General features: G+C 43.2%; 1 protein-coding gene across 3 annotated transcripts in view; it reads right to left on the bottom strand.

The window, feature by feature from the left end:
* Nucleotides 1-22,255, bottom strand: part of LLGL2 (LLGL scribble cell polarity complex component 2) — a 154,077-nt gene that overhangs the window by 66,435 nt on the left and 65,387 nt on the right. For all 3 annotated transcript variants that reach the window (XM_089654924.1, XM_089654922.1, XM_089654923.1), the window contains 4 exons: nt 11,787-11,868; nt 3,891-4,006; nt 3,336-3,494; nt 3,092-3,254 (listed from right to left, as the gene is read on the bottom strand). In XM_089654924.1, coding sequence (XP_089511050.1) covers nt 3,092-3,254; nt 3,336-3,494; nt 3,891-4,006; nt 11,787-11,868 — 520 coding nt within the window. The remainder of the gene's footprint in view (nt 1-3,091; nt 3,255-3,335; nt 3,495-3,890; nt 4,007-11,786; nt 11,869-22,255) is intronic.

Consider the following 22,255-nt stretch of genomic DNA (forward strand, 5'->3'; position numbering starts at 1 on the left):
CCCCCTACACAATACACTAAACAGTTCGTACATTTGTGAAATTCTATACCATTGAAAAGTATTATTGAATTTTCAGGAAGGCATCTCTGTAATTCAAAAGATAACAGCATCTGCTCTGCTATGGAGGAGGTGTAACAGCAGGGATTACATTATATCATCCCATTTCAGGAAACTACACTTTCCATCCACCTCTGGGAATTGCATTTCATGTGGGCAGATACACTAGGCCTGTACATGTGTATTCTCTCAGTTTAACAAATCACACCTCCCTCATTCTCCAGCCACATTTCTCAGCAACACAGAGCAAGACAGGTGTAAAGCATGCATGTGCAAAATGTTTAGTTCATTATATGCAGTCTACTCGAAATTAAATATTGAATTCTCACTACTCCAGGTTTTCTGATACTGGCTGTGGCTGCTATCCTCACGTGATCTCTCCCCTTCCAGCCACAACAGCAGATAAATTGCCCTTACACACTTTATTTAATTACCGAACTGTAGACACATGCCCATTAATAATATATCCACTGTATTCTGCTTTAATTCAGTATTAGAAAGATCTCAAAGCTGCAGGAGTAGGAATATTTATAACAGCATTCAGTGCTTGTATGATATATGAGTACACCTCACCGCAACACAAGGAGCGAGCAGGAACATGTTGCTTTACATCAGCACGTGGCACAAGTTTAAAAAAAATAAATAAAATCGGCATGTTAAAATAATTAAGTTCAATATTACAATACTGGATCTCTGTGATATGTAGCTTTATATAGAATACACATATACAAAAAATTTAAAAGAAATGAATGTCTAACAAATTATACACGGATTTGCATGTTCATGAGGGAAATAAGTATTTGATCCCCTATCATTCAAGCAGGATTTCTGGCTACCAGGTGTCTTTCATACAGGTAACAAGCTGAGATTAGAAGCAGTCTCTTACAGGGAGTGCTGCTAATCTCATTTTGTTACCTGTATAAAAGACACCTGTCCACAGGAGCAATCGAACAATCAGATTCCAAACTCTCCACCATGGCAAAGACCAAAGAGCTGTCCAAGGAAGTCAGGGACAAGATTGTAGACCTACACAAGGCTGGACTGGGCTACAAAACTATCGCCAAGCAGCTTGGTGAGGAGACAACAGTTGGCGCAATCATTCGCAAATGGAACACAAAACAACTGTCAGTCTCCCTAGGTCTAGTGCACCATGCAAGATCTCACCTTGTGGAGTGTCACTGATCATGAGAACAGTGAGGAATCACCCCAGAACTACATGTGAGGATCTTGTCAATGATCTCCAGGCAGCTGGAACCACAGTCACCAAGAAAACAATTGGTAACACACTACACCGACAAGGATTGAAATCCTGCAGTGCCCACAAGGTCCCTCTGCTCAAGAAAGCACATGTCCAGGCCCGTCTGAAGTTTGCCCCTGAACATCTGAATGATGCAGTGGAGGACTGGTTGAAAGTGTTGTGGTCAGATGAGACCAAAATCGAGCTCTTTGGCATCAACTCAACTCGCCGTGTTTGGAGGAGGAGGAATGCTGCCTATGACCCCAAGAACACCATCCCAACTGTCAAACATGGTGGTGGAAACATTCTGCTTTGGGGGTGTTTTTCTGCTAAGGGGACAGGACAACTGCACCGCATCAAATGGACAATGAACGGGGCAATGTACCATCAAATCTTGGGTGAGAACCTACTTCTCTCAGCCAGGGCATTGAAAATGGGTCATGTATGGGTGTTCCAGCATGACAATGACTCAAAACACACGGCCAAGGCCACAAAGGAGTGGCTCAAGAAGAAGCACATTAAGGTCTTGGAGTGGCCTAGCCAGTTCGAGTTGCCAAACGTCAGCCACCAAACCTTAATGACTTGGAGAGGATCTGCCAAGAGGAGTGGGCCAAAATCCCTCCTGAGATGTGTGCAAACCTGGTGGCCAACTACAGGAAACGTCTAACCTCTGATTGCCAACAAGGGATTTGCCACCAAGTAGGGGTTTCCATCATCCCTACTAAGTTTTATTTTAGGTCTTATTTTAAGTAGTAGGGCAGCGGAGGGTTTCGGGGCGTCAGTAGGGCAGCGGAGGGTTTCGGGGCGTCAGTAGGGCAGCGGATGGGTCACAGACTGACAGATTTAATCCCACAGCTGCCAGGGAGGGAGCCAATTTGGATCACAATTAAACCCTCATTAACCAGGCACCTTTACTATGTAACCAGCAGCCACTGCTTGAAGCTCGATTATTATTTTACATCTATCATTTCTCACAGTCATTGTGGGGAGTGGGAAGGTCCGTACGTTGCAGGTAGGAGTCAGGAATTGAGGATGAGGGGGTCTGTCAGTCTGAAGGGAGTGGGGGTCTACCTGTGCAAGGCAGGGGTATCATGGGGGATAGAATACCGTGGGCTGCATTTTAATCAGAGGAGATATAGAGGGGATTTAGAGAAGAGAGGTGGATGTAGGTAGGTATCGGGCAGCAGCGACAGGTGGCGGAAGGGGAATGACAAGCTGGTCTCTACTATAAAGGTGGATGACAAGGCTGAAAAGGGCATATGGTGCAAAAGGAGGGAGAAGGGGTGAATGGCTTCAGGAGTGAAATTAGTGGGAGACCACCTCTGTGAGCAGTACAGACCAGGAGTCTGGGTCTCAGCCTGCCCACTACAGCAAGCAGGGACAGAAGTACATCCCTACGTGCTGTATAGAACTACAGATAGGAAGTGCAAAGACCAGTGGCTGGGGGAATAGGAGGAATAATAGCCACCAGTCTTACAAAAACAGGAAACCCCTGGGAATTAACAGTTTTATTTGAAAACCATCAGGCTTTTTTGGAGCAAGAACTAAGTTACCAAGAAGATAGATGACATATTCAGTGGAAGTAGGATATCAGCAACAAGGACATGTAAAAAAAATTTTTGCCCAGAGTTCTGCTTTGAGCACATTGTGTTTGTCTATTGTTGTGACTTACATGAGGATCAGATACATTTTATGAGAAATTGCTACAGTAAACTAGTTCATTACAAGGGGTTCACATACTTTGTCACCACTGTAAATGAACAGAGCTTCCCTTTGTAGTTTCACGCATTCCTTTACCTGTGTACCGAGGAACTGCCGCACACTGCATCCAGCTGAGGTATCCCATGCCATCATAAGGCCACGGCTGTAGCCAATCAGGAGCTGATCTGGATTCCTTGGGTGCTCCTGTAAGGCTTCCACTGACTCAAAGGGACGTCTGTTAGCATAATCTTTTGGAAGACTGAGACCAGGGGAGGATGAGAGTTAGGATGAGTTTCTCTAGACAACATAATAAATCATGGTCAGAATCAGGAGAACTTACCCTTGCAATGCCACATCGTGCGCAACTGTCTTTTCTTCTACTACTTGCAAGTTTGGTAAAGAGATGGTGAAAACACTGCCTCCCTCTGTACCCACATATAGTCTTTCCCCAGAGGAGTGTGCTAGCAGCACCTTAATTTGTGTTACACTGGGAGGTGCACTGCGAAAAATACATACAAGTCATCATTTTAGGAAAGTTTCAGAGTGCAACACAAATAAAGTTGTTTTTCCACAAGGATAAGCAGCCTGTAAAATGCACATATATACAGTCTACAAATTTACAAAATAGATTTAAAAATAATACCGTACAGGCTTTCAAAAGTAGCACACTAAAAGGGAAAGATTTATTAAAACTGGCTCCCAGAGCCTGATGCAACTGTGCATATTAGCCAATTGGTTTCTAACATCAGCTTGTTCGGTTAAGCTTTGGTTTTAAAACCTTGAAGCTGATTTCTGTGCAGAGCTGCACCAGATTTTGCACGCTCCAGTTTTAGTAAATATGTAGAATCATTATACAGTAGTTATATTGTGGCTAGGAAGAGGTTTTACTACCCACCCTGGAGGTCCACGAAGGGTAAACTTCTTTTCCTCATGCAGCTCAGAGACTCCATCATGCTGCTTGAAGGACCATAAGTGGAGGCTGTTGTCATCCAGTAAGGTGACAATTTGGCACTAGAGCATTGTGAAAAAGTCAGGTCAGCTATTACAAATCCCAAACACAAATACAAGAAATCACAACATTGCAAACAGCACTGTTATAATATGTACACTGCAGCAGTTATACAGTTTACACTGTAGCCAATTGCTTACGAAGAATAGTGTGCAACTACATTATAGGATCAAAAGTTTGTGGACACCTGATAATCTCACATACTAAATGGAAAAAATTACTGTATGTGACACCTTCTCTTAATTACTGAGTCCAATGAAGATTCTTGTTTAATATTTCTTGGTATGCTGTAACATTAACAACTGTGTGCTTCAAACCTTGTGATGACAGTTTTAGAACCTGTGCCCAAAAGTCAGGTCCAAAATGATATGGATTGATTAGCTTGGTGTGGAGGAACCAGAGTTGCCTTCACAGAGCCTTGACCTCAACCATATTAAAAATCTTTGGGATTTACTCAAATGCTTATTGCGTGCCAGACCTTTTTGTTCAATCTCAGTACTAGACCTCACAAACGCACCTTTTACTAAATGGGCCAAACTCCCACAGACACACCTTTCCAGTGAAACATGTTATAGCCCCAAAATGTTGTTCAGTTGTGTATTCGTGATGGGCCGAACACCCCGTTTGGTTCGCAGTTAAACAATTCGAACAGTTGAACGAACATTCAATTGTGAACTTCGAGCCCAATACAAGTCTATGGGACTCGAATTTGTAAATTCAAAAGTGCCCATTCTGAAGGCTTATATGCAAGTTATTGGCCATAAAAGGGGTATGGGGACTTGGGTACTGCCCTGAAGGACATGAATCAGTGAAAAAAAATATATTTTCAAAAAAGTACCACTTATGGTAAATTCAGTTGATTGAACATGATTAGGAAAGGCATAAACCTGTATATATAAAGGTCTCACAGTTAACAGTGCATGTCAGAGGACATTGCAAGCCACAAAGTCCAAGGAATTGTCTGTAGATCTCCGAGACAGGATTGTATGAAGGCACAGATCTGGGGAAGGGTGCAGAAAAATTTCTGCAGCACTGAAAGTCCCAATGAGCACAGTGGCCTCCAGCATCCGTAAATGGAAGAAGTTTTGAACCACCAGGAATCTTCTTAGAGCAGGCCGCCCAGCCAAAATGAGCGATGGAGGGAGAAGGGCCTTAGCCAGGGAGGTAACCAAGTACCCGATGGTCACTCTGAAAGAGTTCCAGCGTTTCTCTCTGGAGAGAGGAGAACCTTTTCAGAAGAACAACCATCTCTACAGTACTCCACCAATCAGGCCTGACAGAAGCCACTACTCCGTAAAAATGCAAATGGCAGCCCACCTGGAGTTTGCCAAAAGCTACCTGAGGGTCTCTCAGACCATGAGAAACAAAACTCTCTGATTTTATGAAAGATTGAACTCTTTGGCCTGAAAGCCAAGCGTCATATCTGGAGGAAACCAGGCACCGCTCACCACCTGGCCAATACCATCCCTACAGTGAAGCATGGTGGTGGCAGCATCATGCTGTGGGGATGTTTTTCAGCGGCAGGAACTGGGAGACTAGTCAGGATTGAAGGAAAGATGAATGCAGCAATGTACAGAGACTTCCTTGATGAAAACCTGTTCCAGAGCGCTCTGGACCTTAGACTGAGGCAACAGTTCATCTTTCAAACAGGACAACAACCCTAAGCACACAGCCCACATAACAAAGGAGTGGCTACAGGCCAACTCTGTGAATGTCCTGGAATGTCCAGCCAGAGCCCAGACTCTGAAAAGATCTGAAAATGGATGTGCACCGACGCTCCCCATTCATCCTGATGGAGCTTGAGAGGTACTGCAAAGATTGGGAGAAATTGCCCAAAAAAAGGTGTGCCAAGCTTGTAGCATCATACTCAAAACAACTTTAGGCTGTAATTGGTGCTAAAGGTGCTTCAAAGTATTGAGCAAAGGCTGTGAATACTTATGTACATGTTTTTTTTTTATTTATTTTTAATAAAATTGCAAAGATTTCAAAAAAAATTTCTTTCATGTTGTCATTATGGGGTATTGTTTGTAGAATGTTTAGGAAAAAATAAATTTAATCCATTTTGGAATAAGGCTGTAACAAAGTGTCAAAAGTTAAACGTTGTGAACACTTTCTGGATGCACTGTATATCATCACATTCATGTAAATGGACTCATCCCATTCGTCAGAGGGCAGATCTAATATATGGGGGGTGTGCACTAAAACACTGGACATGCCTTTCCTCAGCATACTTACTATCAGGGTTAGCCTGCAATGAAATATATATTGCCAACTATAATTCTGGTAGATATTTAAAGAGCCAACTAATGCATAAAAGATTACCCAATGGTTTCATGAGTTGACACCCATATGAAGAAGAAAAAAAAAAAAAAAAACCACAACAAAATGTCAACTAAAATTATATCATAATAATGATGGTGATAATAAATAGTAATAAAAGGATGCATGTATAACCGTATCTATCTGTGCATAATGTATGTATATGTCAATTTGTATGAAGGATAGGAAGACAATAATAGAATATTGAATAAATAATGGATTGCTACGCTATCAATTTAATTATTCACAGATTACTCTCTGGGGCTTTTGAAGGCAAACTATTACTAGTAGTGCATATTAATTCCAAAAATCAACCCATTAATGTAACCAGACTGTGAACTTGGGAGTATCAATGTACAGAAGATGGAGTACCTAAACAATATAAAGCGGTTTTACTTAATTATGGTGTGAACACATACACTTGTACATATGCGTATCAAATCCATATTTGCATATGCCTGTTTAACAAGAGAACATAAAGGAAAAAAATAAAAACAAAACAAATATGTAAAACGGGAAGGGACAGGAAATGATCAACAGTGGTGGAAACTAGCACACATTGGTATAAATGGCAAATATAAAAAGGGATAAATAGCATGGCTTATCAGTATTCCAGATCATGGAAGAATTCATATTTAAACTAGCGTATGTATCTCCAGATCCTCGTTTAGACCCTTAGGGGCGAGGCAGTCCAATGTGAAGATCCAATAGCTCTCTTTTCTGCAGAGCCTTTGGTATCTCCTTCCAAATGCTTTCATTCCTCAGTGGTCACCTTGGTGTGCATCTTTAAAGTGTCGTGGGACTGAGTAGTTGTCCTTACCACTATGGATGCTGCACCTATTCTCACCAATGTGAATCCTTAGTGGGCAAGAGGTGGGACCAACATATAGTAGGCCGCAGGGCAAAGAAGCCCATAGATGACATATGCTGTGCCGCAATTAAACTGTTTGTTGTAATGTTTCCGGCCATCGGTACCAGTTATCTTCTGTTTGCGGTGCCATATTAAGCAACATGTCCCACAATTTTTTACACCACATCTATAGCTACCTTTTTGGTAAAATATGGAGGACCACGTGTTGCGATTGCTACCTAGACTTCCTTTTGATTTCTGTAACCTGCTACGGGCAAATCATACTTCTCAGTTCCCGGGGTTTCCTGAAAATAAAATTAGGCGTATCTGAAAGCAACCCCCCCAAGTGCTTGATCATTCTTCAGGATATCCCAGTTTTTGGAGAAAATTTGCTGCGTCGCCCAAGCCGTATTATGGAACCTCGTGCAAAACCGCACTTCTGGGTCTTTATATTGTCACGCTGTTTCAAGCAATGGGAGAGGTTGGAACTTAAGGAGTCTTTTTTTGTACAGCTGTAAACACTTGTTCAATATGATCATCATCATACCAGTTTTCTTTAAATTTACTTTTCAGAATCAAGCTTTGATGTATATAGTCTTGTTCTAAGGTGCATGTGAGTCTTAATCTGCAGAACTAGCCGAAATGAACATTTTTAATCCAATGTGGGTGATGATTACTCTTGGCGTGTAAAAAAAAAAAAAAAAGTTCCCCGCACTGGCTTTAAAAGGAGTCCTAGAGCAAATGGTGCCATCAGAATTATACGAGTGAAGGAATGTTAGTCTTCCCCCCCACCCCCACCCCATCCCAAAGCCTCTTGTCCCCATGTTGATGGGGACAAGGGACTCTTCCCCGCAACCCTGGGGCTGTGGTTGTGGGTGTCTGCAGGAGTTGGCTGGTCGGAATCTGGAAGCTCACTTCAACAAGGGGGCCCCAGATTCTCCCCCCCCCCCCCTTCATGAATGAGTATGGGGCACATAGTACACCTACCCATTTACCAAAAAAGTGTAGAATGTGAATAAAAACACTGAAGGAACGCCTGTCACCCCGACTGGGTGATTCGGTCAGTAAATAGCTTCCTCACCACTGGGACAGAGGACCAAAGAATTATAGAAGGGCATTGCACCCAAGACTAGTTTAGATGCCAAAACTGGAACTACTCTATTGAACAAAAATACAATTTTTATACACTCCAGAAATAGGGGCAGTCCCCACAATAAAACAAATAATACACATTGAGATAAACACCCCACACGTATTAGATAAAGAGGTGAAGAGGATATCAGTCTAATCCTTTCCTCCAAAAGCCCCTGTCCCCGTTGGGTCCATCACAAACACAATAACAGTTTTTGACCAGTCCTTTATTTAAAAAAAAAAATAAAAAATGGTTCCATCATTGTAATCCATGGTCAATCACAATGTCCAGAGTTGTCAGGACAATGGCCGATGTTCGACTCGAACATCAAGGCCATCACTATTGTGCATCAATGCTCATGGTTTTGGAATGGCATATTTAACAAAACTTGTATATTGTAGGTGTGATGGCCAGGTGTCCACAAACTTTTTATCTTATAGTGTATATATTTCTGTGACTGTAAGTCATTCATATACAACCAATTATTCCATAAAAGCAGTAACATGAGAAAGACCAGCAGGCTATCCACAGGCATTTTAAGTGATTTATGCCAAATATCTTACTATGCACAACAGCTGTTGAAAGCTCTTTATTGCAACCTCTCATGTCACAGCTCTTTAACTGCTTCCTGACAGCCCTATAGCAGAAATACTGCTACAGAGCAGAACAGGTGCGCAAAATCACGTGTATATACGTGATTTTGCACTTCTGGGTAGGGGGGGGGGGGCGCGCGTCCTACACGCCGTTCGCGACCGCAGCTGTCAATCACCGGGGAGGAGGGCTGCTTTGTTTACCCTGTCAACTCGGGCACACTGCTCTGGATGGCTTTGCACAGCCATCCAGAGCAGTGTGCCTACAGTGAAGCACACACCCCCGCCCCCTAGTGAAACACTTCCAGCACACAGTTAACCCTGTGATCACCCCCTCATGTTAGCCCCTTACTGCCAAGTGCCATTAGTACAGGGTCAGTGCTTTTTTTTTTTTCTTAGCACTATATTAGTGTCACTGGGAATGCCAGTGTCCCCCCGTGTCAGAATGCCTGCTGCAGTCCCGCTATAAGCTGCTGATCGCCGCCTTTACTTGTTGAAAAAAAAAAATAAAAATTTACTGAAATGATTTATTTCTCATGCCTGCCATGGGTATTTGTGGAGTTACTCCCCAACCAAAATACATTCAGCTACTTCTCCCAAGAATGGGGATACCACATGTGAGGGACTTTTTGGCAGTCTAGCCAAGTACAGGACCCCAAAATCCAATAAGCACCTTCAGGCTTTTAACCGCCTCCCGCCTGCCATATAGTAATATGACGGACACAAGGTGGTTCTCTCGTTCTGGGAGGACATCATATGACGTCCTCCCATTCTCACCACGCATGCATGGCTCCTGGAGCGCGGCGCTGGGCGGTGCGCTGTGTCCCTTGAACACAGCGGATCACCAATCCACGGAAACAGACAAAGATGTCGGCTTGGTCATGTGATCAGCTGTGTCCAAACACAGCTGATCACAAGTAAACAGGGAAATGCCGGTTATCGGCATTTTTTTGCCCACGAGCTGTCACGCTGACAGCTCATGAGGAGAGCCGGTAATCGGCATTCTTCGGAGGGGACATGTACACAGATCATCAGAGCACTGATGATCAGTGTGCCCTGATGATCTGTGTAGCCCCAGCAGCGCCACCTGTCAGTGTCCATCAGTGCCAGCTCTCAGTGCTCATCCATGCCACCTGCCAGTGCCCATCAGTGCCACATTTCAGTGCCCATCAATGCCACATTTCAGTGCCCATCAGTGCCACATATCAGTGCCCATCTGAGCCACCTTTCAGTGTCACCTATCAGTGTCGCCTATCAGTGCCAGTCAGTGCCGCCTATCAGTGCCATATATGAGTGCTGCCTTTCAGTGCCCATCAATGATGCCTGTCAATGCCCATCAGTGCCACCTACCAGTGCCCATTACTGCAGCCTCATTATGCACATCAGTGAAGGAGAAAAATCACTTATTTACAAAATTTTATAACAAAAACTAAGAAAAAACGTGTTTTTTTTTCAAAATTTTCAGTGGTTTTTGGTTTAAGAAAAAATAAAAAACCCAGAGGTGATTAAATACCACCAAAATAAAGCTCTGTCCCAAAAAAAGTATAAAAATTTCAAAGGGGTACAGTGTTGCATGACTGTGCAATTGTCAAAGTGCAACAGCGCTGAAAGCTGGAAATGGGCCTGGGCAGGAAGGGGGTATAAGTGCCCTGTAGGCTAGTGGTTAAAAGGGCTTTATTTCCTCATTACACTTCCTGACTACCTATCACAGTTTTGGTGGCCCAGAAATGCCAGTATAGCACTAAACCCCCCAAATGACCCCTTTTTGGAAGGTAGACACCCCAAGGAATTTGATAGGAAGCATGGTGAGTATTTTGCAAATCTCGTTTGTTGCCACACGTTTTTGAAAAATGAAGAAAGAAAACAAAAACATTTTATTCTTTTTTTAGATTTTAAAACCTTGTGAGAAAAAATGAGATCTGCAAAATACTCACCATGCCTCTTTTTAAATTCCTTAGGGTGTCTACTTTCCAAAAAAGGGGTCATTTGGGGCAGTTGGTGCTATCCTGGCATTTCAGGGCCTCCAAAACTGTGATAGGTAGTGAGGAAGTGAAAAGAGGAAGTTATGCACCTTCAGGCTTTCAAAGTGGTCATTGGATTTCAGGCTCCTGTATGTGGCTAGGCTCCCAAAAATTCTCACATATGTGGTATCCCCATACTCGGTAGAAGTAGCAGAATGTATTTTTTGTGTATAACAATAAATCTTCCAGGGACTCAATATGCCTCTCAGCAGATAGCTTAGGGCAGGGGTGGCCAACCTGCGGCTCTCCAGCTGCTGCAGGACTACAAGTTCCATCATGCCTCTGCAAGTCAGTAACTTCCCATCTTTGCAATGCCTCATGGGAAATGTAGTTCCACAACAGCTGGAGAGCCACAGGTTAGCCACCCCTGGCTTAGGGTATCTACTTTCCGAAAAGGGGTCATTTGAGGGTGTTTGTACTATCCTGGTATTTTAGCACCTCAAGAAATGTGGACAGTCTGGAAGTAAAAGCTGTGTAAATTGCAGTATCTATACCATAGTTTGTAGACGCTATAACTTTCACACAAAGCAATCAATATACACTTATTAGAATTATTTTTACCAAAACATGTAGCAGAATACATTTTGGCCTAAATTTATGACTAAACTTTGAGTTTACTATATATTTTTTTATAGCCGAAAGTAAAAAATAGTTTGTTTTTTTCAAAATTTTCAGTCTTTTTTGTTTATAGTGCAAAAGAATAAAAAGTGCACAGGTGATCAAATACCACCGAAAGAAAGCTCTATTTCTGTGAAAAAAAAGGACGTAAATTTAGTTTGGGTACAGCATTGCATGACTGCGCAATTACCATTTGAAATAGTGCAGTGCTGTCTATGTACAAATGTTGTTAGGAACAGCATTGTAACTCACCTGGTTGGGAATAAAGCTGATCTTGATCACTGCATTATTCTCATCGTGCAGGCCCATAAACTCCACTCCAGGACAACCATAACTGAAGGGAAACTAGGTTAAGAAAATATTTGTTTTTCTTTAAAACTACACATGCAGAATGTTGCAACAATCGGTCCCAAAAAAGCCGCAAGATCAGGGAGTGCAGCAACTATATAGACTCAAAGAACAGCAATGGAAATCATACTGACAGGTATCTACTGTCCACACAAAGTCACGAAATAAACAAGATTTGTCATTAAAAAAATGCATTTGTATTATGCTGTACCATGCTCATACTTTATTGATTGACTTCTTAGACTTTATATTTTTCTATTGCATTTGATTAATTACCATTTTATCAAAGGATGGGAAAAAATTATGAATTGTAAATTTTGACAATGTTTTACTGGCAATAGGATTCACTTTTTTTATACTGACAAACTGAGAGTTCAGATCAAGTCTTAGATTCGGAATTGAAATATATTTATACATACAGTATTTAAAAAATACATTTTACATTAAAATGGATGAAGCATCATATATAGTTTTTATTGTGCTTGCTAAGAAATACTGAAGTTTAACACCTACAGGTATTTAGGAGATCACAACACTTCCCCAGATAATGGCTTCATCTGCTTTTCTCATCAGAAAGGTAGAGAAGTATTTTTATAGACACTATTCAGGATCAGCAACTACTTCCTGGAGTGTGAGGGTGGTTTTAGATATTGCACAATCATGCAAATGCATACAATCACAAATCCTGATGCTGTGCAGTTCTTGGGCAGTGTTCACAAATGACTGACAAATCAGCCTCTGCCACAGCCTGCCATTTGATACAAAATTACAATGTTGCAGTGCGATCATTGGGGAAAAAGACCACTGAGGAAATGCTTCCACCTGCATGCAGCAGACTGATGACATCATGTAAGCCTTGACAATGTTACCTTACTGGAGCTCAGGAACTGCTTTTGGTATAAACGTAGAGTTTTCTAAAACATTATAACGTTGCTGTATGCCATGGTGATAAGACACAACATGAGTTAAAACAGAGTACAAATAACTTGGGTCTATGCAAGACTAAGCACAGTACAAAAAGTCCAAATGCTTAATAATGATATCCTCACAGGAGGGGAAGATTGGCCAAAGCTTGCTTCAAAACAGGATAGCCAATTCCACAACTATAACCTTTATAAAATAAACCTAGTTCCTGATGGAAATTTACTTCTTACAATCCAGACTGTACCAGTCACCCGGACAGCAGATTTTACCATGAAAAATTAGTGATGGGCCGAACACCCCCATGATCGGTTCACAGTCAAGCATACCGAAAGTTCAACCACAAACTTCGAACAAGGACAATTCACTAAGCGGTAAGATACCACTCAGCTACTAAAATACAGCTCCAGTTATATTATTAAGTCATGCAGTATTTTAGAAGTGATACATTTTTTTAATGTTTCAGCTGTCAGCGAGGAACCTGAATGTCAAAAGCATTGTTGGCATTGCCCAACAATTAAGTGTTTTTTTTTTCGAGCCTGGTATAGATTTTGAGGGGAACCCACATGCCAAAATTAAAAAAAATAAAAAATAATGCCGTGGGGGTCCCCCCCAAAATCCATACCAGACCCTTATCCAAGCATGCAGCCTGGAAGGGGATGGAGACAACTCTGCCCGGTGGTTGTGGGGGTCTGCAGGTGGGAAAACGAAAAAAAAAACAAAACAAAAAAAAAAAACACAATAACCCGCTCCACTCTCGACGCTGGCTCCCGCTGTCTGACAGCTGTGCCAGGATGACAGTTCTTAAATATGATAACGTCACAAGGCGGCAGGGTTACCTCCACCCCTTGTGACATTATCATGCGATGTGATTGCCCAAAGCATCAGGTGCATTGCTTTGGCCAATAAATGCACGGTCAGGGAATAGTGCAGTGTATAGCACGGCAGGTAAACAGCCCGCCGAACGCCCTTACTGTTCAAGTGTTCAATGAAAGGACCATGTTTGAGTCAAACTTACGCTGGACACGAACATGAAGCCAATCTCTACTAAAAAATATCAAAAGGTGTAATTTTGTAAGTTGCAGAATGTGTATTTAACGGGGTAGGGGGGGGGTTACGGGGTGAATTTTGGGTTCTCGTGTTATTGACCAGAGTGCTGGTAAACTTTCAAGGACACACTAGACAGGGATTCCCTTTTACTTGATGATTCACTGCGACATGTCTTTTTTGTAACTTGTAATTTTTGAAAGATCCAATTGAGGCACCTGAAGTGCTGCCAATCTTTAAATAAAAAAAAAAAGACAAAAAAAAAAAAACAGAATTCGCCTCTCAGCTTTATTCCAACCACTAAACCTATTCTGGGCCAAGTCTCCATTAAAATACTTCCTTTGCCCAGAATGCCATGATTTGCGCTCAGCAAAGTGGAAGATGGGGGCAGTTTCCGTGTTAATGTAGGATTGGATGAAAAAGAGCCAGCCTAAATCAGACAATACTCCCAGCATGGCCAGATCTAGGGGGTTACTGGGGTGGGCTATGCCCCCCCCCCCACAGATTTTAGTTCCCCTCTCCAAAGCCAATTGGTCCCCCCCACCACCTTGAATGCTTTGCACCTGCCCTCTGAACCATACTGCAGACTGCTGCACTCCTCTCCTTGCAACTTTGTAGACGTACAGCCCAGCTAAAGCAATGATCAGGTCAGCAGGCCTAACGTTGTGGGGGAGGCTGCCTGTACCTCTCTCGTCTAATTAGCTTACATTGCCCCTTAGGCATCTTCAATATCTCCCGAGGCAGCCGTAGTTGGTGGGTGGGACTGGGGTTGTGGCTGCCTCCTCATCCTCCCAAAAACTCCTTCACCTTGGCTGATCCCGAAGTTGAAGAAGGGGAAAAGGGGAAGAGTGGACACAGCAGCCTAGGAATCGTCATCTTCAGCCATAGGGTAAGTGACTGAGAACACTGTCACTATCATACTGTCACTGTCAGCCCAACCTGCCACTATAATGTCCTAACCTGCCACTATGATCTAATCTGACACTATACTGACCTAGTATAATTCTTTACTGTCTTAGCATGACACTATATTGCTTAATCTGATACTACACTGCCCTAGCCTGACAGTATACTCATCTCAGCTATGCGTTGTGTGGGAAGGAGGAGCTCTGCCGACTGTGCTCAGGCTGTGCACGCTGCAGAGATTGGAGAAGCAGCTCTGCCAAGTGCCCTGTCCTCTGCCCTGCCAGCAGTGACCCCTGTCCTCTGCCCTGCAATTGATGGCCTCTGTACACTGCCCTATAAACTGCTGACCTCCCATGCTCTGCCCCTTAAAAAGTTTTAATGCACTTTCACATCAAACAGGCTAGATTCGGCCCTGGCTCCCATCTTTATCCTGGTGTATACTGCCTTCCAATAGTCTCTATTAAGTGCAGTAACAATTTAAATGCTGCAATTTTAAATATAAGAACACCTGAGTGCCAGAAGTAATAAGAAATGGTTTAAGCAAAGGAGGAAGGGTGTGCGTTATTTTTAAGCAAACTTCCACTTTATTAGGTTTTTACTTCTGTCTGTGAAACCACTGGGTAGATGTTCCTCATGTCTTTTGTCACTATGACATGAGGACAAGAAATGGGGAGAGCAGATTTCACTGGGATAGGATGGCACAGAAAGAAATAAAAGCACAGTCAGGAACTCTAACCCTTCCCGCTCTACTAAAAATGTGTTTTTATTGTTGCCTGGAACCCTGGAGAGAGATATTTCCCATTAGATCCTCTTTTTACAGAGACACTGAAAGCAAACAAAAAAGCTAGCTCTAACCTTTGCATGAGCTGTCCAAAAACACAATGAGAAACTTTACCTGGAGTTACGATTTAATGCTCTACTCCAACCTTTATAAATATATATAACTATAATGTTCTAATGCTGGTTTAGTGATAAAAAGAAGAATTCTACATAACATGCATTACTGCTGGTCCTGTCTTGTATTTGATGTTGGGCAGGGGGTTGTAAAACAACCAGTGAATAAGAAAGGCTTCTTTGGACCAGAGGAAAAAAAAAAAAAAAGTTAAAATAAAAAACTCTGCCTATCCTATTCTCCAAAAGATTAAATGAAAATTATGTCTGATTATCAGAGTAACTAATACAAACTGTATATTTAGTGTGTGTGTGGTCCCTAAATAGAGATATTAAATCTATCTTAAGGAGTTCCTCACTCTTCTTAAAAGTTCCTATTTAAAGAAAGTATTTAAAGAAAGTATGCCAGAGTTCTCTTTAATTACTCAAAAAGGACTGTGAATAAGTAGTATTTATAGTTGTGTAGATGGTTTTGAAGTCTCCAATCCTGCAGAAGAAAGGTACAGCTGGCTGTACAGCTCTGTGACCTATTTGGAGGGAATGGGCACAATTTTTAAGTTGAACAGGTCATCAAACAGCCTAAAGAGATAGAACATACAGACATAACCAAGCTCTGGAAAGAATCAGCAAAGTAGTCCAGAGCAAGTGACATTTTTCGATAGGAATATCTGTATTGCCTCCTCCATGAGGTCTGGAGAGAGGGACTTGGCGATTCTAAGTCAGTTGTTGATGAAACACATTGAGTGGGAGTAGTCCGATGTCCTCACATCCAACTAGAAATATCAGTGACCCCACCTCTAATGCACAAATGTGGTGCTGTAAAATAAGGAGTTTGCTGTATAGCAGTTGGAAATGTATTATTTTTATATTGTTTTTTAATAAAAGGTTTTGGGTATTACACTATGCTAGTCTCTTGAAAGGCTACACAAAGTTAGACCAACAGAGAGAATGATCAATACCTGGTGAGTGCTTATCCCTTAAGGCTAGGTTCACATCTGCGCAGGTAGTTCCCACTGCAGTTCTGCACCCGGCCACACAAAAAAAACATGCTGGATGCGTGCAGGCGCTATTAATCCTAATGGCACGCCACACACACTGGAAACCAGTCCAGCACTTGGAATCGCACTGCATTTGCAGTTCCCTTGCGGGCTGCGATTCCTAAAATGCTGCATGAACCTTTTCCCTGCCCTTTCAGAAGGCACAGAAGCCCATTCAAATGAATGGGCTGCCGTGCCTGGGCAAAACGTGTTTTGCAGAGCTGCATATGTGTGAACCTACCTGTAAGGTGTGTACTGTGATTAACAATTCACAAAATTGAAGGGAGGACACAGAAAAGTAATTTACAAAAGTATTTAAAAACTGTTTAAACATTTCCATATTTTGCACATGTAGCGCCCCTCTAGATAGCCTAACTAAAAAAAAAAAAAAAAAACTAGCTCCCCTTTGCGGAGTAGCAGCCTGGGCATGAGACAGTGAGGCAGACTGAGGTCAGTGATGAGGGGCTCTACAGGTCAGTTCCTTGATACCTACCCCTGCTCTAGAAACTTGGAGAAGATTCTAGAAGCAGTGGGCAGGGGTGAGGAGGGGCTAGCCTGCACACTTAAAGGCTGTCCTGGCCCCATGCCAAGCATCCTGATTGAGGAATCCTCCAAATGCGACTGAGCGTGCTCAGCAGCAGGAGAGTTCAGGTGGAAGATGAAGTGAGAGGCTGAGCTGCAGGAGCCTGGGAGGGGGCCCAGTGGGAAGAGGCCTGCCTCTAGGCAGAGTTGCTAGAAAAAAGATCATTCAACCTCAAGAGCCCCCTAAGAGAGGACCACCTGTGAAGCAGGGAAGGAACCAGTCCAGCAGAAGACCTGAAGGCAGCCACAACCAATTAAGCTCACAGGAGAAGAGTACTCTTACACCCCCTGGGCTGGATAGGGGTTAGAGGACAGTGGGAAACCTGACTAGCCCCCATCTGGGAGTGTTTGAACTAAAGAGACAGATTCAGGGTCCCCTTGCTCAGGGATTCACCCAGTACAGCTAGCTGAGGGGAGGATTCATCTGGGCCCTGGGGAGATTCGTCAGGAGAGGCTGGAGAGCTCTCCAGGAAGAAATCCCTTTTTGCTATATATAGACTTGTACATAGTTGCTAAAGCGTTGTCCTTAGTGTAGTTCCCTTGGGCATCCCATACACCCCTCAACCCTAAGTTCAATACCTGGCTGTGCAGGACTATAGGGGGACCCAAATCTTCAGCAACTCATAAGGGGGTGGTGCTACACACTGAGCACATTACTTCCAGGAACACTTTTTTTTTTGGGGGGGGGGGGGGTAGAACTGTTTAGGAACATGTAAACCCTAAATAGGAATGTAAAATCTACATGTTCCTACAAGTGAACCTACCCCTTACCCTTTAAAAAAGTTTCACGTCACTTATAGTTTCTAACCTCCAGCATTGACAACATACAGAGCTCATGGGTTTCCTAGCCAGTAGTTCTACCATGAGAGGCCAGGTTTTGAAAAAAACTGATGAACAAAAGTGTAACACAGCCCATATCCACCAATTAAAAAAGGTTGTAGATTAAAAGATATTCCAAAAATTGATTGGTATACCAGGCACAACTTTCTACTTCCAACAGTTTTCTTAAAGATGAATTCCAGCCAGATCTAAGTAACACAAAAATGCAGCACTGTATTCATTAATGCATCACTTTTTTATGCAAGCAGTGCAAGAACCTGACTCTGACTGTCAGCAACTTGCAATCTATACAACATAACTCAGACTGGGAAAGGGAAAGGCCTTGATGCTGGACCAGTCATATAGAGAGAGGGAGCCTACAAGAGCCAGGAATAGAATGAGTAATATATCTTGTCCCTGCACCCCTAGACTAAACAAATATTTGACCCTTGCACTGAAGGGGTGCCCCACTGAAAATGTACACTGTCTAATTCCTAGAGTTCAGTTTTAAAAATGATTGTTGAGAATCATTGCACAACATATCATAGAATAATCTAAAATGTTTGTATTAACTGCAGTCAAGGAATGTCAGGTCCCCCCCAAGGCTCTCTTGTAGAGTTGTGCAAATCTCAGGACTAAACTACAACTACTGTGGCAGGTAAAACAGTTCTGTTAAACACCGCTTTTTCTATAAACTAAAATGTCATAATTGATGTATGGATTGAAAAAAAAAATGCATGGGGTGATCAAGGCTGTGCTTGTTCTAAGGATGTAAATTCCAGTGGAGCACAGAGCAGAATAAGCTAAAGAACATATAATATTGATTTCCCAAGCCTGATTTACTTTAATGTATTATTCCATTTCAGGGGCGGACTGACCATTTGGGAACTCGGGCACTGCCCGAGGGCCCGGGGTCAGTAGGGGGCCCTAATGAGATGCCCCTGGTACCTTTCATAGGCTTTTTTGGGTGTGATTTAAAGTGTGGGCGAGGACACAGGGGCCCCATGATCCCCTATTGCCCGAGGGCCCCATGAGTTGTCAGTCCGCCCCTGTTCCAGTTGTAGACCTACAGAAAGTACAACATTAACTCCACCGTATGCTGTGTTGCGGAAAACTGGAGTTAGACTTACGGGTAGCTATTTCCAGGAGTCTTCCAGGACAGCCAACGAGACGTAGAACTCCTCCCACGGGACAGGAAACATGTTACCCCACAGAGCATAAAAGGCGGTCCCCCAAGCCTCAGTAAATCACAAGTACCGAAGGACGGACCTGAAATACATAACACAAAATAGCATAACAATGCATTGGCGGGAATCTGGCTGTCCTGGAAGACTCCTGGAAATAGAGTTACCGGTAAGTTCAACTCCGGTTTTCCCAAGTCATCTTCCAGGACAGCCCACGAGACGATAAGCAAGATCTTACCAGGCTAGGGTGGGACCTTACGCCCAAACACTTACTCTTGACTGTTCAAGAGATCCACACGGTAGTGTCTGATAAATGGTCGAGAAGCTTGACCAGCCTTACATATCTGATCTGGGGAAGCACCAGCTCTCTGTCCAGGACGTAGATAAGGCCCTAGTAAAATGTGCATTAATGAAAGGCACCAACAGCCCTTTAGTTTGGTAACAACAAGAAATGGCTTGCTTGATCCATCTGGAAATTGTTAGCTTAGAAGCCTGAAACCCTCAACGTTTGCTGGAAGAGAGGAAAAATAGAGCATCAGACATTCTGAATTGTTGTGGTACTTCCAAATAATGCAAGAGACATTTCCTTACATGCTGCAGACTGAAGTTCTTTTCTTTCTCATTGGAGGCAGAGTCACAAAAGGAGGGTAACACAATGTCTTGTGACCTATAAATAGCCGTGGCAAAAAAAAAAAAAAAAACCCACAGAGTCTGTCTTCAGAATTATCCTGTCATCAAAAACCGACAAGAGTGGATCTCGGCCTGATAGAGCCTGCAGCACACCAATTCTACGAGCCGTAGTGATAGCCACCAGAAATACTGTCTTCGACGTAACAAGCTTCACAGAAGTCTCCGTCAAAGGCTCAAACAGACTAGAAGTCAAAACCTGCAAGACTAAACAAGAGGTCCCAAGAAGGGCAAGACTTCGAAGGTATGGGTCTCATTCTAGCCACCGACTTAAGGAAGCAGGAAACTGTAGGATCTCCCAGGAAGGGAACTTTCAGAAATGTTCCCAAGGCTGCTTCCTGCACCTTTATGGTGCTGAGTGATACCCCCTTGGCTAAACCTTCCTGAAAAAAAAAAAAAAAATCTAAGACTGCCTGAATGGAAGTTTCCGAATGTTCCTTCATCATCCAAGAATTAAGTTTCTTCCATATCATAAAAATCGATAGCTCTAGAAGCCAGCTTTTGATAGTTGACCAAGGTTTGCACTACATTATCAGAAAAACCCTCCTGCTTTAATAACTACTCCTCATGTACCACGCTGAGAGGTTCAATATGTCCAAGTCTGGACACTGAACAGGCCCCTGGGATAAGAAATCCTCTCTTTTTGGGAGCAATACTGGAGGACAAACCGCCAAGGATTTTAGGAGGGCGAACCAAGGACGTTTCGGCCAATGTGGAACAATCAGAAAGAGATCCAACTTCTCTAGCTGAAATTTTTATAATACCATTGGGACCAATTTGAAGGGGGGAAAAGCATAAGCTAGACTGTAGGGCCATGGATTCGCCAAAGTATCTATGGCTACTGCTGCTCCCCTGGATTCACGGGGGGGGGGGGGGGAATTCTTGGAACCTTCGCATTTGCTCGAGAAGCAAACAGGTCCATCTCCAGCTGGCCCCAAATATCCATAAGCCATGAGAAACCCTCTTCAGCAAAAGTCCATTCTTCCCGGCACACCGCTTGACAGCTGAGAAAATCTGCTAACACATTCTGAGAGTCCTTCAGGTGTAAGGCTGAGATTGATGCTAGATTAACTTCCACCCAAATCAAGATCCTTTTCGCAATTGCCTGCAAGTGTGGACTTCTGGTTCCTCCCTGCTAGTTGATATAGGCCACTGTCGTGCTGTAGTCTGAGAGGACTTGTAAATTATGACCCTTCAATTGCTCTAGAAATTTTACCATTGCCTTTTCCACAGCCAAGAGCTCCTTTTGGTTTGAGGAATACTTGGCCTCATCCCTTGACCACTGGCCCTGGGTCAACCTCTCTTGTATGTGTGCCCCCCAACCCCATGAGGGAGCATCTGTCATTATCCTCCAGGAAACCGGCCAGATCCACTCTAGCCCCCTGAAAAGATGAGCCTCCGTTCACCACCACAGAGACTGCCTGGCGCAACGTGGAAGGAGAACCTGAGCTCTAGGGTGTCCCTTGCCTCAGCCCAGGCCCCAAGTAGAACGTGCTGTAGAGGCCTCTGGTGAATATGGGCCCAAAGGAACCACTGGAAAATATGCAGTCAGGAGACACAAAACTGCACAGATCTCCATCAGGGAAACCAGAAGATTTGACTGCAACCACGCTACCTCACTTTGCCTAGTTTGTCTGCGGGGAGAAACACCTTTTGGACTGTCGAATCTAAGATGTACCCCAGGAAACTTACGGACTGAGATGGAACCAGATTTGATTTTTCCTAACTGATCACCCATCCCAGTGATTGAAGGTGGCTCTGGGTAAACTCTAGATCCTTCCACAACTGCTGTTCGGAGGGAGCAGCTAACAGGAGATAGTCTAAATAAGGATCAGGATGCCATTTAGCCTCAATGGAGCCAGAGCTTCTCCCAGGACCTTGGAAAAAAACCTTGGGGCCGAAGATAGTCCGAAAGGGAGTGCTCTGCATTGCAAGTGCTAAACATGGTCTCCTAACCTGATGGCCATTCTCAAGCACTTTTGATAAGGATAATTGGGTATATGAAGGTATGCATCCCTCAGATCCCCATAAAAACATCCCTGATGCAGGATATACCCGAGAGAATATTGACTCTATACGAAAAGGTTTGTATTTTATTGATTTGTTGAGAGGCTGCAAACTCAGAAATCAGACGGAATTTGCCTGAGGGTTTTTTCACCACAAAAATGTGAGAATAGAAACCCTGACCCTTTCTTCCACTGGAACTGGGACCAACATCATCTGATCTACCATTTCTCCTATCTGCCAGCACAATGCGGTTGCTTTTTCCCGATCCTGAGGAATATACGTGATCAAAAAC

This window comes from Staurois parvus, unplaced genomic scaffold, assembly GCF_062004578.1.
Source record: "Staurois parvus isolate SC_StPar_1 unplaced genomic scaffold, SC_StPar_1.0 ptg000813l, whole genome shotgun sequence".
NCBI lineage: Eukaryota > Metazoa > Chordata > Amphibia > Anura > Ranidae > Staurois > Staurois parvus.